The sequence below is a fragment of the Rhipicephalus microplus genome, chromosome 4 (genome assembly GCF_043290135.1).
Source record: "Rhipicephalus microplus isolate Deutch F79 chromosome 4, USDA_Rmic, whole genome shotgun sequence".
Classification (NCBI taxonomy): Eukaryota; Metazoa; Arthropoda; class Arachnida; order Ixodida; family Ixodidae; genus Rhipicephalus; species Rhipicephalus microplus.
In genome coordinates, this window is record NC_134703.1 from 219451549 (window position 1) to 219467167 (window position 15619).

The 15619-nt window shown below is 43.4% G+C and overlaps 1 protein-coding gene across 3 annotated transcripts in view; it reads left to right on the forward strand.

Moving 5' to 3' along the window:
- The first annotated feature begins 425 nt into the window (after positions 1-425).
- rhea (Talin_middle and talin-RS domain-containing protein rhea) overlaps positions 426-15619 on the forward strand; it is a 908869-nt gene continuing 893675 nt past the window's right edge. The window contains exon 1 of one of the 3 annotated variants that reach the window (XM_037423602.2): positions 426-556. In XM_037423602.2, coding sequence (XP_037279499.2) covers positions 543-556 — 14 coding nt within the window. In that variant the 5' untranslated portion in view covers positions 426-542. Of the gene's footprint in view, positions 557-1192; positions 1294-15619 lie in introns of those variants that run through there. The other 2 variants (XM_037423605.2, XM_037423603.2) reach the window with 2 other exon arrangements.

The window sequence follows — 15619 nt, forward strand, 5'->3', positions numbered from 1 at the left end:
TGTGTGTGTGTGTGTCTTATGCGAAAATATAAATTTAATAACAGTACCAATAAGAATGGCTGTATTTGGTTGCAGCGCTTTTTTTTTTCTCTTTGGCTACATTTGGGCTACAGCTTGTCTGCCTATTGCCTGCGCCACCTCGTCCGACGTGGCAAAATCTGACTGGAAGGATGACAACTTGTGCGCACCAACGACACGAGCAGTCGAGCATGATCGAGTTCAATCCAATCAATTTTCGTTTGTCATGTCTAGCTGTCGTCATCTCATCCTTTGTTACCCCCTTTTCACCCAAACCATGAAACTTGACCACATGTGTGATGGTTACCATGTTTGTCCAGGAACTGTTCTTATTCTTTTTGCTGTGAAATAAAAATTTCAGTTGGGAGTGAGCGCCGATATTCTCTCGTATTTTCGCGCTTGTTCCTTGCAAATAAATAGAAAGCCGCCCCAGATCCGGTCTGCTCCTCCGCTCGACGCCCACGCCCAGCCGTGGGCGCATTTGACTACCGCAGAAACTTCGTAGCCGCACCGGAACGTCGACGATGATTCTCGACAGGTGAGCCCGTCATGCTATCTGCATGCTCATGTAACCATGTATTTATTTGCTTCTTCATTGCGGAGCAATGTGGCGGCAACCACACGCCTGCGAAAACTGGCGCTACATTGAAGGTTTATGCTGATTAGGATGTAAAGGGAGGACCCAGCTAGTTTCACTCGTTTTCCGAGCTCATTAGCTATCACTACTTTTATTGCCACGATCAGCTAGCGCATTTTCACTATAGATCTGTGCAACGTTTTTCATACACGGCAACGAGTGACAGCTAGTGATGCTTTTTTTTTTTCTTGAAATTCCCATTCTGAATAATCTGCGCAGACAAGCCATGAAGGCTACTGATTTGCAGTCACCACTTCCATGTCCCTACAAAGCTGCGCTGCTATCCCACGCAGCCCGACTGTGTACTGCGGCGCTCACAATTCTCTCCATCCATATAAGGCGGCGCGGCTCAAACGTATCGGGTGTTGGTCGGGGAGAAGTTTGTGCCTGCTCGTGTTTATTCAACGGCTGCCTTAGTGGTGCTCAACGGACTGCGCAAACCTAGGCGACATCATTTTTGCCTTTCGAGTATTTCACGGAACTTGCAGCAAACTCCGTTATCGGTTGCTCGGTTGCCACTCACGATCGCGAGAGAGAAAAAACAATAATAAATGAGCGAGCTTCCGGTGACGTCACATTCGCCATAGTGGTTGTGGGGTGTTGCCGTGAGAGGGCTATCGTCCGCGCATCAGCCGCTGGTAAGAAGCAATTTCACTGTTTTATTACCGTTTCTTGGGCTTAGGTTGCTGTGTCGGTAATTGATTTCCCATAGGCACGGGGCGGTCAAGTATGGTCGAACCTTTTTTATAAGCTGTTGGCTCTAGAAAACCGGGTTTTCGCAAACTGTTGACACAGCTGTGGCAACGTTTGTTGCTGGAAACAGTCGGCGCATTTTGTTTTTCGGTTGCGTTCGAGGCACAAAGCGTAATAATGGGCATTTATGAGGCCTCCACTTGTGAGTGGCATGCGCCGGATGGCACTGTGTGTGCCAGTCGCCCCTCACGCCGGCATGGGCGCGCCGCCGCAGGCTTGACCTTTTTCTCGACGGTTTCAATGCGCTCGCATCCGTGGTCGTAACATGCTGACATCCCTCGCAGGACCTTATGTTCTCACTCGCTTGTTGTATCGAGCATCGCTTTTGTGATGACAGTATGATGGGCTGTGTCAATCGAAGCCTAACATTGACACAGTGTGCTACTAATTCACATTATGGCATAACTCGTTACTGTGTTATGTGAAGCGAACAATAAATACGTATGAAACATTATCAGCTGAAAAGAAAAGAAAAGTTTTTCACGGGTCGATTCATCCATTCTTTAAGGACCAGCTTTGCTCCTCGTCAACAAGCTGGCTGCAGGCTTCCGTACGTTGGATAAGTGTCGCAATTCATGCTGATCAGAAATTACAGCGCTCACGGTGACACGCGATGCTGTAAATTAAACGCTTCATAAATATTCACTATGGCACTAGAAATGCTCGTATTTCAAGATATAGTTTGCAGACACATTTTTCGGTTCTGATCTGCCAAGTGACTTGCAACTCTGGATGTGTCAGTGTTATACATGTTTCTTTAAAACAGGAACAATTCATTGTTCCTTCGCGAAGGTAAAATAAGTTCTCCTACAAGTTCTTTTATTGCGGAAGGAATGCGTTCTCGTTACACTCAGAACATCGTAATTTCCCTCACATTAATCAATCAATCGATTAATCAAATTAGTTTTATTCAGACAGAAAGAGTAAATACAAAGTATAAAATATACAGGCGAGGGTCCCAAAGTATGTGACTGCAATGGGACCCTCGATTATAGTTACATTTGAATAAAAGTATAACAGGAGCCAGAACTGGAAAAAAAATATGAAAAGCAAAAAGTCATATAAAAATAAAAAAAAAACACAATATATAATGAGTAAACTTAAAAGCCCCACAACTCTAGAACAACTGAATTAACAAGGAATGCCTAAACTAGAAAAAGCAAAACAAAGACATTTTAATAAAACACCAGTAATTAGTACAATATATAGGAACGAATGTGGTACACCTAAGTAAAAGAGCTTCCTAAATTTAATAAATAATGCTTTAATGACTTTTTTATTTTTTTTTATTTATTTATTTACAAAATACTGTCAACCCTCCTTGAGGGTTATTACAGGAGTGGAAAGGATACAAACATTATACAAGCAAGGCAATATAGTGGCAATACAAGAAGAGTACATAAGAAACGCGCGATCATGATAATAAGTAATGTATACATCATACAGGCTTAGTTGCCTTGAACCAAATGATGAAGAAAATAAAATAAAATGTTAGAGTGTGGATGCTTTCTCCCGAACGCAATTAGGTTAACACCTGGAACTTGGGAGCACAGACATGAGTTTTTCAACGCTTTCTAAAAATTTTTGAAGTGTTGGCTGTGCTACAGTATCTGGATCAAGCGCATTCCATTCTCTTATTACACGAGGGAAAAATGAAAACCTGAAGGTATTGTTACTGCAGAAATATTCTTTGAAGATGAGGTCGTGTTTTTGGCGCACTTTCCCTTTTTCTTTTATAGTAGTGAAGACGGAGGCATTAGTTTTAAAGTGGCCGTGCAACAGTTGATAAAAGAACTTCAACCGATGTATTTTTGCTCTATCGCGAAGCGTAGGTAGCTCTGCTCGGAGCAGAAGCTCGGAAGGGGAATCCGTTCGCCTATAGCGGTTAAAGATAAATCTTACCGCCTTGCGCTGTACGCTCTCGAGCAAAGCTATGTCAGTATTTGTTGAAGGAAACCACACTATATTCGCATATTCTAGCATAGGTCTTATAAAGGAAATGTAAGATAAGCGCTTGGTATCTGTGGTAGCGTAGCGTAGGGTCCGTTTTAGAAAAATCAACTTGTTTATTGCCTTTTTCGTCACCTGATGTATATGCGCAGTCCATTTGAGGTCAGATGATATTAGAAGCCCTAAATATTTATACTGAGTTGCTGTGCGAAGGGTGACACCATTAAGTGAGTATGGAAATAATAGTTTGTTTTTCTTTCTGCTTATGTTCATCACGACCGTTTTTTCGGAATTAATAACCATCTGCCAATCATGGCACCACTGGGCTACGTTGTTTAGGGAATCGTTAAGGGCAACCTGATCGTCAATGTGTTTGATTTCACTGTAAATCATGCAGTCATCTGCAAACAGTCTAATTTTAACGTTTACTGATTCAACAATGTCATCTATGAATAACAGGAACAAGAGCGGAGCGAGAACGGATCCCTGCGGAACGCCCGAAAGAACTTTAACAGTGTCAGAATTTTGTCCATTATAGTGCACAAACTGGTAGCGGTCTGAAAGGTAATCACTAATCCATTCAACTATTGGACCATTGCCTAGTTTGTCTATGAGTTTAGTGATGAGTTTAGAGTGGGACACGCGGTCGAAGGCCTTAGAGAAATCTAAAAAAATTACATCGATTTGTGATTGTTCATTTATTGCCAGCCCGAAGTCATGTATAGCCTCTGCAAGTTGAGTGACAGTAGATAGCCCACTTCTGAACCCATGCTGAGAAAGAGAGATGAGGTTGTTTTCTTCTACATGCTTGGTTAATAACTTTAAGATAATGTGCTCGAGAATTTTGCAACTAGTGCAAGTTAAAGAAATTGGCCGGTAGTTCGTTGGGATAGAAGTATCACCAGATTTGTGCACTGGCACAACTTTCGCGATTTTCCACTCCGCCGGAAGACGGCAATCGCTAATTGACTTTGTAAATATGAGATGGAGGTACTTGCTAATGGGTTCAGCATAGCGTTTAAGGAAGGTGTTTGGTATTTCGTCTGGGCCACTACTTTTCTTTTCATCAAGGTCTAATAGCAGTGAAAGAATGCCAGGTACTGTCATATTTAACGACGGAAGTGATCTGCCTTGGTCATCGTGACGGGAACCCGGTGTAATCTTTCGGAGGTTATCAGTGCTAAAAACAGAGTGAAAGTAAGAATTGAAATTATTCGCCTTTTTCTTTCTCTGATTAAAGGAAATCAGAGAAATTTTGGTGATGAGGGTAGGGAGTTCCATAATTAGATGGCACAGAAGAGTGCAGATGATTTAGCATGGTTAGCATGAACCTTATGAAGCAGGAAGTTGTTTGCTGCGAACCTGGCAGTGTTAGTATTAACTAAATGTTCAGATTCAGTGAAATTAATAGAAAGGTATTCAGTGAAGTTAATAGAAAGTTTGTGTTATTTGTTCATGCAGAAACACTTAAACTAAATCTAAATATGTTGCTAACGGTTAAGATGTTATTACAATAGAGGAGGTGAGTAATGTTAATGTCGCAAGCACAGTTAAAAATAATGCGAAGGGCACCGTTTTGTAAATGCTGTAAGGATGAAAGATGACACTGATAAGTATTGCCCCATGAAGCAATACAGGAAGCGATATGCGAATGTATGAAAGCGAAGTAAAGAGAATGAAGTGCTTTATAAGAAAGTTATGAGCGAACCTTAAGTATACACAAATTTTCGTAATTGATTCGATGACAAAATAAAACCATTTCTGATTTATGCAAATGTTGCAAGCTGTCATTTTTCTAACGTGAACTATATGAAGATGGAATTTAAGGTTATCATGGAGTAGAACACCAGGAAATGATACGCTGTCACATCGTTACATCTGATATTTAATTTAAAGCGCTATGTAGGATGAGGCAGACTAAAGTGAGCTATATGAAACGCACATTGAACTAGCTAAGAAAATAAGCGTTTTAATATACCTTTAATTAAAAAATATTGTACCGCTTCATTGATGAGGGCAGTACAGAGAACATGACATGACGGGCACTGACTATTGCGATTGAAATGACACGCATTGCATCTCGAATTAATAAAAGGCAACGATTGCATACACAGTCATGAAGCACAGTAGATAGGGATTTTTTTCTCTTGCCAGTTATCACCTTTATTTTTAGTTTCTCAAAGACTCTCAATGATACAGATATGGTGCTGACACCACTGTCTTCTTTCTGTATGATGAAAAATGTCTCTGATACATTTGTGGACTAATCTGTTTTTGTTTAGGATTTTCATTTTCTATAAGTGCTGAAATGGGTAGGTAGATTGTGGTATAATTCCGACTTATCGCCGTTCATGTTCCTTGGCACGCTGGCTTATGCAGTGCCCTGCCTGACCAATGTAAACTTGGCCACATGTTAGGGGCATCTCGTAGACCGCACGTATCGCTTGGCATGTTTCGTTCCACAGCCGGGAGTCCCCTCGTTGCTGCTTCTGCACACCTTGGGGCACATTTGGGCTGATGTGGGGCTGTGAAGACGAACGAGACAGTACCCGTTGCAAAGTCTTTATGCATGTGGGGTGGGACCCCTACATTTTTGTCTCCACGGCTTCTTTCGTTTGCTCTTGAATTTCTTCAGAAGTACTCTCCCACAGCTGCTGCAATGTGGTTAGGGGAACCCCTATTTTCGCAGCCAGAAAACCGCAGATATATCTCAAACACGTTGGTGAACTAGTGGGTTCACATCCATTAAGTGTGTGCTTACACACACTTAATGAACACACTACAAACAGGGAAGGACACAGCGCTACTTTCAAAGAGCATTTCGTTTTCACACCAACTGTTAAATATATGCCAAGTGAGCAGAAATAACAGGAATAAAAGAACACATGACTTGGTCAGATTGCTGAACCAAGCATTGTGCGCAAAGTGTGAACATGCCATAGCAAAAAAGTTGTTAACCGCAACAAAGCATGAGATTGAATCTTTTTTTGGGAAAGAGAAACAGAAGGTTGGTTAACACAATATTTTTTTAATCTCACAATTTTAAAGACCCTTACAATTTCTCTTGTTATCTTACCATGTGCTTTAAAGGCCAACTCCGGCGATTTTTTTACCATGTCAAGACAATAGTGCTTGTATGTCCTTGAAACACTGTTAAGCACCCGATAGCTGAAGTGTTCATCGAATTAAAAAATAATTTTAATTAGCAAAAATCTACAATATGAAAACCCGAGTGCATATCTACGGGTGATGTAATCCTTTGTCCAAACCTGCCTTGTTGCTGCCAATGCCGTCAGATGGCACTACCTGTTCATGTCATCCAAGTTTGTGCCTGCGGCGATCAGCTAAAATGCTTATGCTATAGTAAATGTATGGCGAATTTGCCCACAATGCAACACCACTTGCCACCTATCGCACGCCCACCAACACAGTAAAAAAAATCGCACGCTCAACTAAGAAAGCACTGGCTAAACCCCCACAATCTATAGCAGTGCAGCAGACGCTGCAGTGCCACATTAGTTCAGTAAATTCCGCCAGGCAGAAATCGTCACACACCATATGTTGCCATTAACTCTGGCAAGCGAGGTGATGGTTTGGAGGCAAGCTGTAAATTTCATTTGAAAAGAATCTGTGACACTCTCATGCCTGGAATTCGACATGAATGTGCAAATGAGCGTACCCAGTGAATTTCATTGAGATCCATTGACCTTTAAGGGGAGATGCTGCTCGAAGACACTTTTTCTTTAATATTCACCCTAGAGCCATGAAACTTAAGCTGGATATGGAACTTTTTATGTTTATTTCAAATATATAATTAGTTTTCTTGCAAGTTACACACTTTTAGCCCTGCAACATGACAAAGTGAAAACCTTAATCCTTTTGTCCCCCCCCCCCCCTCTTTTCATCCCTAAAATTATGTAATTTTTTACCATTCATAGTTCATAATGCCTCCAATAAAGTGTAGAGTGCAAATAACTAATTCCGAAGCACATACAAAATATGTTATACGGGTGAAAAATAATAGACGTAGAAAGTCTATATTTCACCTACCCTAGTAAAGGTATACATACAATTTTTTTAATACACAATAAAATACTAGATAATTGCAATTGTCATACTTTGGAAAAAAATTGGGCAAAATTTCCTGCAGATCCGAACACTAGAAGTGCCCGAAAAAAGAGGGGCACAATGAAAAAAATGGCAAAATTTGTGTTTTGAGAAAAAAGAGTTTTAAAGTTAAAATTGTGTTTTTCTTTATGAAAGATATTATTAAATCAGATGAAATTTGCACACCAAAAAGAACAATCCTTCTTGTAGTGGCCACTGCGACTAAAATACGCCAGCACCATGAGTTTGTCCCTCTCAGCGTTTTCGAGTCAACTCCTCACAGATATTTCGCTCACAGACAGGGCCATGAAACGCTTGCCAAACTTCCGCTCTATCTGGCAGAGCCTTGTCCCAAGTGCAAGCTAGGAAGAAGTTTGACAGGACTGCGAAATCCCAACTAAGTAGTGTCATGCCATTTTGCAGCCATGTTTGTGCCACATACCGTCGTACATAATGGCAACGTCGTCCCTGCTAAGTTCTCTCACTGCGAGCTCTTTCGACCTCTCAAGATTGGCGCTGACGTCATCCATTGCCGCATCACGAACTTTCCGGCTGACGGGTATGAATGATTTTGATGCATTGGTTTTTGCAAGCCAACAACTGCCGCAAATCGCACCAGCTGCTCGTAGCCTATTCCTACACAGCGCGCCGCATAACTGCTTTCACTTGTGAGCAATGCCTTTTTTTCATTCATAATGGAGATAGTTACACAAGAAAAGCATTGTTCAGCTGTACTGCTCGACAAGACATGGACCCCACAAATAGGTTTCACAGCACATACAGGCGCGCAGCGGCCAATGGCGGTCCCCGATTCGTACCATGTGATAAGCCAGTCGCGGCGCTTGAAAAACGCGCAGAAGAGTGATTCTTGTTATTATTTCTTGCGCTGCATCAGCGAGAGAAACTGTTGTTATTTGAAGATTGAGGCTCGACTCTTCGACTCATGCGATCAACAATGGCTAGCGACGGCGCATTATCGGCGGCAAGGTGCTCGAAGACTGCACACTTTCGACCTTTTAACAGGCACCTTGTGCTCTTTAGAAGAAATTTTAAAGCATTTCCAGTTAAGTCTCGACCTGTATTATTTTTTTCAGAACAGTAGAGGTACTAATCTTATCAAAACAGGCGAAAATAAAAGATCGGTAATTTTGAAAAAAAACTCGCGTTTTTCGACCCGCATCTCCCCTTGAATATCACCACAGTTGGCCTTTAAGCAAGATAGAAGGGTTTTCGAACCAGGGCTTGCAGCCACAATCTCGGCAATGAATGCCCGAATGTCCTGAGATTGCTTTCGTGATGTTGTATTGATGCTCTTATTAATACATCCAACCAATATAGGTTCTTTAATGGGAAAGCGGAATGGCATTAACAACTTTGCGAGCACAGGTTTGTTCAATGCTTGATGTGAAATGCGTTTGCACTGCTACTTTGTGAATTTACTTTGTGACATAACTTCGTAAGCCGCTTAGGAGCGGAAAAAACCATGTCCACCCCTCACTTTCCAGCAATTCTTCCAAGGTGCATTTATGGCACAACAGCAACTTTCTTAGTTGTGCGTTGACCTTTGACGAATCTGAAAGCTTTTTGCTCAAGCCCTCTGTGACGAAGCTGAGCATACCTAATGTGTACCTCGAGTCTATTAAGCACTTTGTCGGATCCAGATAACTGCTTTCTGCCTTGTGAATACAAAACTACATTAGGGAAATACTAAAAGAATAATGAACCATTGCACGTTTTGCGAGCTTTGAATGAACAGAAGAGAACGGCAGGATGGGCTTATTCCTTTTTGGCTAATGGCTCCAGCAACCTTTTTGTGGTGAAAAATAAAGTCTAAAAACCCAATAAAGTAGCCATTGGGTACTCCATGCATCAGTACCAAAGGGGACAGGACTTCTGTGAATGAGCTTATGATGTTAGAGGCAGTCGAGTCAAGACTACATGAATCGTTCTTCGAAACTACATGAAGATCCTGTGCTCGCAACTTTGTGTATGCCGTTCCGCTCTTCTGTACAAGTACCTATATTATTCAGACCGGCAGAAGTAATATTTGTAGGCTAAAAGAGCATCAATACAATGTCATGAAAGCAATCTAGGGACATTTTGATATTCATTGCCAAGATTGTGGCTGCAAGCCCTTGTTTGAAAACACTTACATCATGTGTAAAGCACATGGTAAGATGACAAATGAAATTGTGGAGGCCCATGAAATTGCGTGATTAAAAAAAGATTTCGTCAGTGAACCTTTTCTTTCGCTTTCCCGAAAGGAAATCCAATGTCTTGCTTTGTCGTGGTTAACATGGATTTTTTGCTACAATGTGTTAACACTGTGTGCACAATGCTTGGTTCAACGATGTGACCCACGGCATGTTCATTTATTCCTGTTACTTCTGCCCGCTGGGTATATAATTATCGGTTGGTGCAAAAATATAACGTCAGACAAAAGTAGTGCTCTGACCTTTCATGTTAGTCCCTGTCTCGTGCTTCCACGCATTTTCTCAGTATAGTTTTTCCCTCACTGAACTGCTTGTATTATACGAATCCCAGCAACACAGAGGTAGAAAAGAATCTCAAAGTGCTCCTAGACGAGTGCACAGGACATACTCCTGGCATGTGGTCTTTGAGGCCAGTGTGCAGTACTTTCTATAGCTGTCTTGAAATGCACCGCAAGTGTTTAAAGAGCAATTTTCTGATATGCACAAATATATTAAGTAAATTCCTTCTTTAGCAAACTGCATGAAAAGAAACAACACATGGGCACTTAATGAGTACTGATTGTAGTATGATACATTTAGTCAAAATTAATTGTTCGAACTCTGCTACAGTTGCATCTCATTGTAAGTGTTAACAATATTTCAGAGCCTTTACATCAAAACGCTTGAGGGCATTGCCAGGCTGTAGAACGGTAGTTGTGCTTGAGCAGGTTCAGTGGGTGGAAAAAGTATGCATTACCTAAGTGTATGCGGCTTTGCCGTGTCCGGGGAAAAGGGGATCCTGGGGGTTGAGCGGACGCTGGGTGATTGGACCGTTAAGGCCCCCCAGCAGAGGTAACACACCCCTTTGGCCCCGGCTTCACGTAGACGGCACCCCTGGGCTGACCCACCCAGGGGAAATCGGCAGTCTCCTTTTCCTATCTCTCTCTTCCTACATCTTCGTCTTTATCTCTACTTTTTATCTGTCCTGTCCTCTCCTCTTTTCCGTTTACTTCAGAATTTCCTGGCGGCGAGGGTTAACCCTGTGTAGTTACCCAACCTTGGGTAGTTATATTCGGTTATAGCGGCGATGCATGGCTGGCGTCTCCAAGTGTTCACTAGTCAACCTTGTAGCGTCCCCTTGTTGGGCTCGCTGGTGGGTGGCCACCATCGCCGCCGAACTTTATTGTATTTTATGGCAAAATCTTTTCCCCCCCCTTCCTGATCGCTCCCTAAAAAGGTGACACACCGAAGATACTTTCTTGCCTAACACACCAAAGCCCACATTCCCAAAGTACCATGTAATTCACAGTCAAAACGAAAAGAAGACAGTCCGAGCTATTTCACCTTTCCTCGTTTTCAAAACTCTCACAGAAGCAATAGGCCCAGGTTACAAAGTAACAAAGATGGGAAGTGGCGATCTTCTTCTGGAGGTTCGTGACAAAGCTCAGTATGAAAAGCTGTCTAAGCTTGTGGCCTTTGGGGAAACCCCTGTTTCGGTGGGCCCACACAGGTCCATGAACACTGTCCGTGGCGTAATTTCTGATGATGATCTTACTGAGCTTTCTGAAAGTGAGCTGCTCGAAGGTTGGCAGGACCAGAACGGGGTCAAAGTCCAACGAATAACAATAAGACGCAACAACAAACTGACCCCTACAAAACACGTAATAATTACCTTCGGAACAAGTGACCTACCAGAATCAATCGAAACCGGCTATTGTAAGCTTCGTGTAAGACCATACATTCCAAACCCTTGTCGATGTTTCAAGTGCCAACGTTTCGGTCATGGATCGCAGAGTTGCAGAGGGCGTGCCACTTGCGCAAAGTGCGCATCCATTCAACACATATCAGACAACTGCACCTCAGAAACAACTCATTGTTCGAACTGTGAAGGAGATCACGCTGCCTACTCACGATCATGCCCCGCATGGAAAAAAGAGAAACAAATAGTAGAACTTAAAGTTAAATTTAGTCTCACATTCCAAGAAGCGCGCCAACGCTTCGCAATACCCAACCCATTTTATCCCTCCTTTGCAGATGTGACGCGCCGGGGCGCCGCGCCACATGCCTCGGCACCCGCGAATGCCACACAGTGTGTGGCCGCGGTCGTGCCACCAGCGCCCCCGGCTTGAGCAGCCTGTACTGCTCCGCCACCTGACAAACAGGGCCGGCAGACCCTAGTGTCTGCTGAACCTCGGACCACTGCAGGCGCAGTCAGGTCCGAAAGTTCAGTGAATGTGCCTGCCCAGCAGGCACCATCCACCACCTCACACGAGGTGATGGATACAAATCCCACTCCTCCGGCGCCTCAGACGCCGAAGGATAGGCGCAACTCCTTGGAGCGCGCCAAAAAAGAAAAACCTCGAATCACAGGTCCCTCAAAAGGCCCTGTAAACTAACGCAACACCTCTGTATGCACAGCACCACACTAAATTAAAATGACACAAATACTATAGTGGAACGTCAGAGGACTGTTGAGAAACCTCGACGATATCCAGGAACTTTTACACAAACATACACCTAAAGTGCTGTGCGTACAAGAGACACACCTGAAACCGAAACACACCAACTTTTTACGTCACTACATTATCTTTCGGAAAGACCGGAACGATGCCATTGTGCCATCTGGTGGTGTTGCCATTATAGTCAATCAAGGGATTGCATGCACACACCTAACATTACAAACATCCCTTGAGGAGGTAGCTGTTCGAGCAGTTCTATTGAATAAGCTCGTCACCATCTGCTCTCTATACATACCTCCACAACACCGTCTCGAAAAGCATGAATTCGAGTCCCTCATAGACGAACTTCCAGAACCTTATATTCTTCTCGGAGATTTCAATGCACATAGCAATATGTGGGGTGACTCTCGCTGCGATGCTCGAGGTCGCCTGATTGAACAGCTTCTTTTTTCTTGCGGTGCATGCCTTCTGAATCGGAAAGCGCCAACATACTACAACATTGCTAACAATACGTACTCAGCAATAGACCTCAGCATAATATCCCCATCACTCCTGCCTCTACTTAAATGGGAAGTTATTAATGATCCATATGGTAGTGACCATTTTCCTATCGTTATCAGCTCATCAATAACAAATACATGTGTTGCACAAGTTCCCAAATGGCTCACCGACAAAGCTGATTGGGGAAAGTTTCAAAAAATGACTTTATTATCTTGGACTGACATGGCGGCATTGAGCATAGAGGATGCTGTATGCTACTTACAGCTTTCTTGGTCGATGCAGCAGCAAAATGTATTCCCCAAACATGTGGACCGTCAAGCAAACGACGAGTCCCATGGTGGAATAATGAGTGCCGTGATGCTCGAAAAAAACAAAATAAGGCATGGAGGTTGCTTAGAGACTCGCCCACAGCCGAGAATCTTGTAAACTTTAAGAACGTCAAGTCGCAAGCAAGGAGGACGCGCCGACAGGCGGGAAGAGAAAGTTGGCACAAATTCGTATCGGGCATTAACTCATACACAGATGAGTCGAGAGTCTGGAGCATGGTTGGTAAGGTGGCAGGACGAGAAGCACATTCGCTTCCTCTAGTGAACACGCAAGGGGAGAGTTTGGAAGACCAGGCAAACACTCTCGAAGCGCACTTTGAACAGGTCTCCAGCTCAACACACTATAGTGAAGCGTTCCGACGATACAAAACCGCAATAGAAAAACAGATATTAGAGCGCAAGCCCAGAACACATGAGGCATACAAGGAACCTTTCTGTTTTGCTGAACTGCAGGCCTCACTTGCCTGCTGCAATAAATCTGCCCCAGGCCCGGACCGTGTGGCATATGAAATGTTGAAACACCTGCCCACTGAAACCCAGAAAGCTCTCCTCTCTCTCTATAATGCGATATGGTCTTCTGGCGAGTTACCCTCAGCCTGGAAGGAAGCTATCATTATCCCAATTCTAAAACAAGGCAAGGACCCGGCCTCAGTTTCCAGCTACAGGCCAATAGCAATAACCAGCTGTATTTGCAAAGTCTTTGAAAAAATGATTAACAGGCGCCTGACGCACTTCCTTGAAATTAGTGGCCTACTTGACCCATACCAGTGTGGGTTTCGAGAGGCTCGGTCCACCACTGACCACCTTGTCCGTATCGAGGCACAAATTCGCGACGCTTTTGTTCATAAGCAATTTTTTCTTTCTGTGTTTCTCGATATGGAAAAGGCATATGACACTGCATGGCGCTTCGGCATATTGCGAGACCTGTCACATTTAGGTGTGCGGGGTAGAATGCTGACAGTTATCGAAAGCTACCTGTCCAACCGTACATTCTGTGTCCAAGTTGGCACTGTCTTATCTCGAGTATTTGTCCAAGAAACAGGAGTGCCACAAGGAGGTGTATTGAGCTGTACACTTTTCATAGTTAAAATGAATTCCGTGCACCTGTCTCTCCCACGAAATATTTTTTACTGCATATATGTCGATGATGTGCAGATTGATTACAAATCTTGCAACATCTCAATGTGTTAACGTCAAGTTCAACTAGGGTTGAACAAGGTATCTCAATGGGCAAACGAGAATGGTTTTATACTCAACGCGCAAAAGAGCACTTGTGTCTTGTTCAGCCGAAAGAGGGGCCTCCATCCTGACCCCGACATTGACCTGCATGGTCAACCTCTGTCAGTGAAGACCGAGCACAAGTTTCTCGGTCTCATATTAGACACTAAGCTAACTTTCATCCCACACATCAAGTATTTAAGGGACAGGTGCTTAAAAACAATGAACATTTTGAAAGTGTTGTCACACACTACATGGGGAAGTGACAGGAAATGTTTAATTAACTTATATGAAAGCCTCGTACGCACACGCCTAGATTACGGTGCTATAATCTATCAGTCGGCAACACCATCAGCCTTGAAAATTCTCGACCCTGTCCACCATCTAGGCATTCGCCTCTCTACGGGTGCTTTCCGCACCAGCCCTGTGGAGAGCCTGTACATGGATTCGAATGGATGGTCGCTCCACCTACAAAGATGTTCCCTGTCCTTTTTGTACTTTTTGAAGGTGAAGGCAGACAAGAAACATCCTTCCCATTCCACAATTAATGATTTGTCTTGTTCTGGCTTGTTCGAGAACCGACCTTCGTTTAGGCAGCCCTACGCGCTGCGTGTAAGAAGCCTGGCCGAAGGAACAGGTGTGCCTCTTCTTGAACCCAGTTTGATGGCTCCTGCAACATATCTGCCACCGTGGCAGCTTATAGACTGTGATGTTTCCTTTGTTGATGTCACAAAGCACGCACCACTCGCACACATACATACATACTTTTTAGAACTACAACATAAATACACATGCCCTGAGTTCTTTACTGATGCGTCAAAGTCAAACACTTCTGTGTCATATGCAGCAATAGGCCAATCCTTTTCTGAGGACGGCGTTCTTCATCCTAATGCAAGCATTTTCACAGGAGAAGCTTCCGCAATACTGGCGGTCGTAAAACACATTAAACAGATAAAATTACAAAAGGCGGTAATATACACAGATTCCCTAAGCGTGGTCAAAGCCCTGAAAACTCCTAAAAAACACAAGAACCCCGTGCTGGTGTCACTCTACTCACTTCTCTGCACACTCTACACATCAAAACAGCATGTCGTTGTCTGCTGGGTTCCAGGGCACCGTGAAATACAAGGGAACGTTTTGGCCGACAATCTGGCTGCTTGCGCCAATGTCACTACTGCCAATGCACCAACACCAGTCCCTGCACTTGACTTAAAACCTTTTATAAAACGAAAGCTCAGAGGGTATTGGCAGAGCATGTGGGATAAACAAACAGATAATAAACTCCATGCTATTAAGCCGCAACTAGGTTATTGGCCGCCACTATCAAAATCACGACACACGGAAGTAATACTAACAAGGCTTAGGACTGGACACACACATTCTACACATTCATTTCTTCTGTCTACCGGTGATCTACCATATTGTGAGAGATGTGGAGAGCCCCTTACGGTTCTCCAC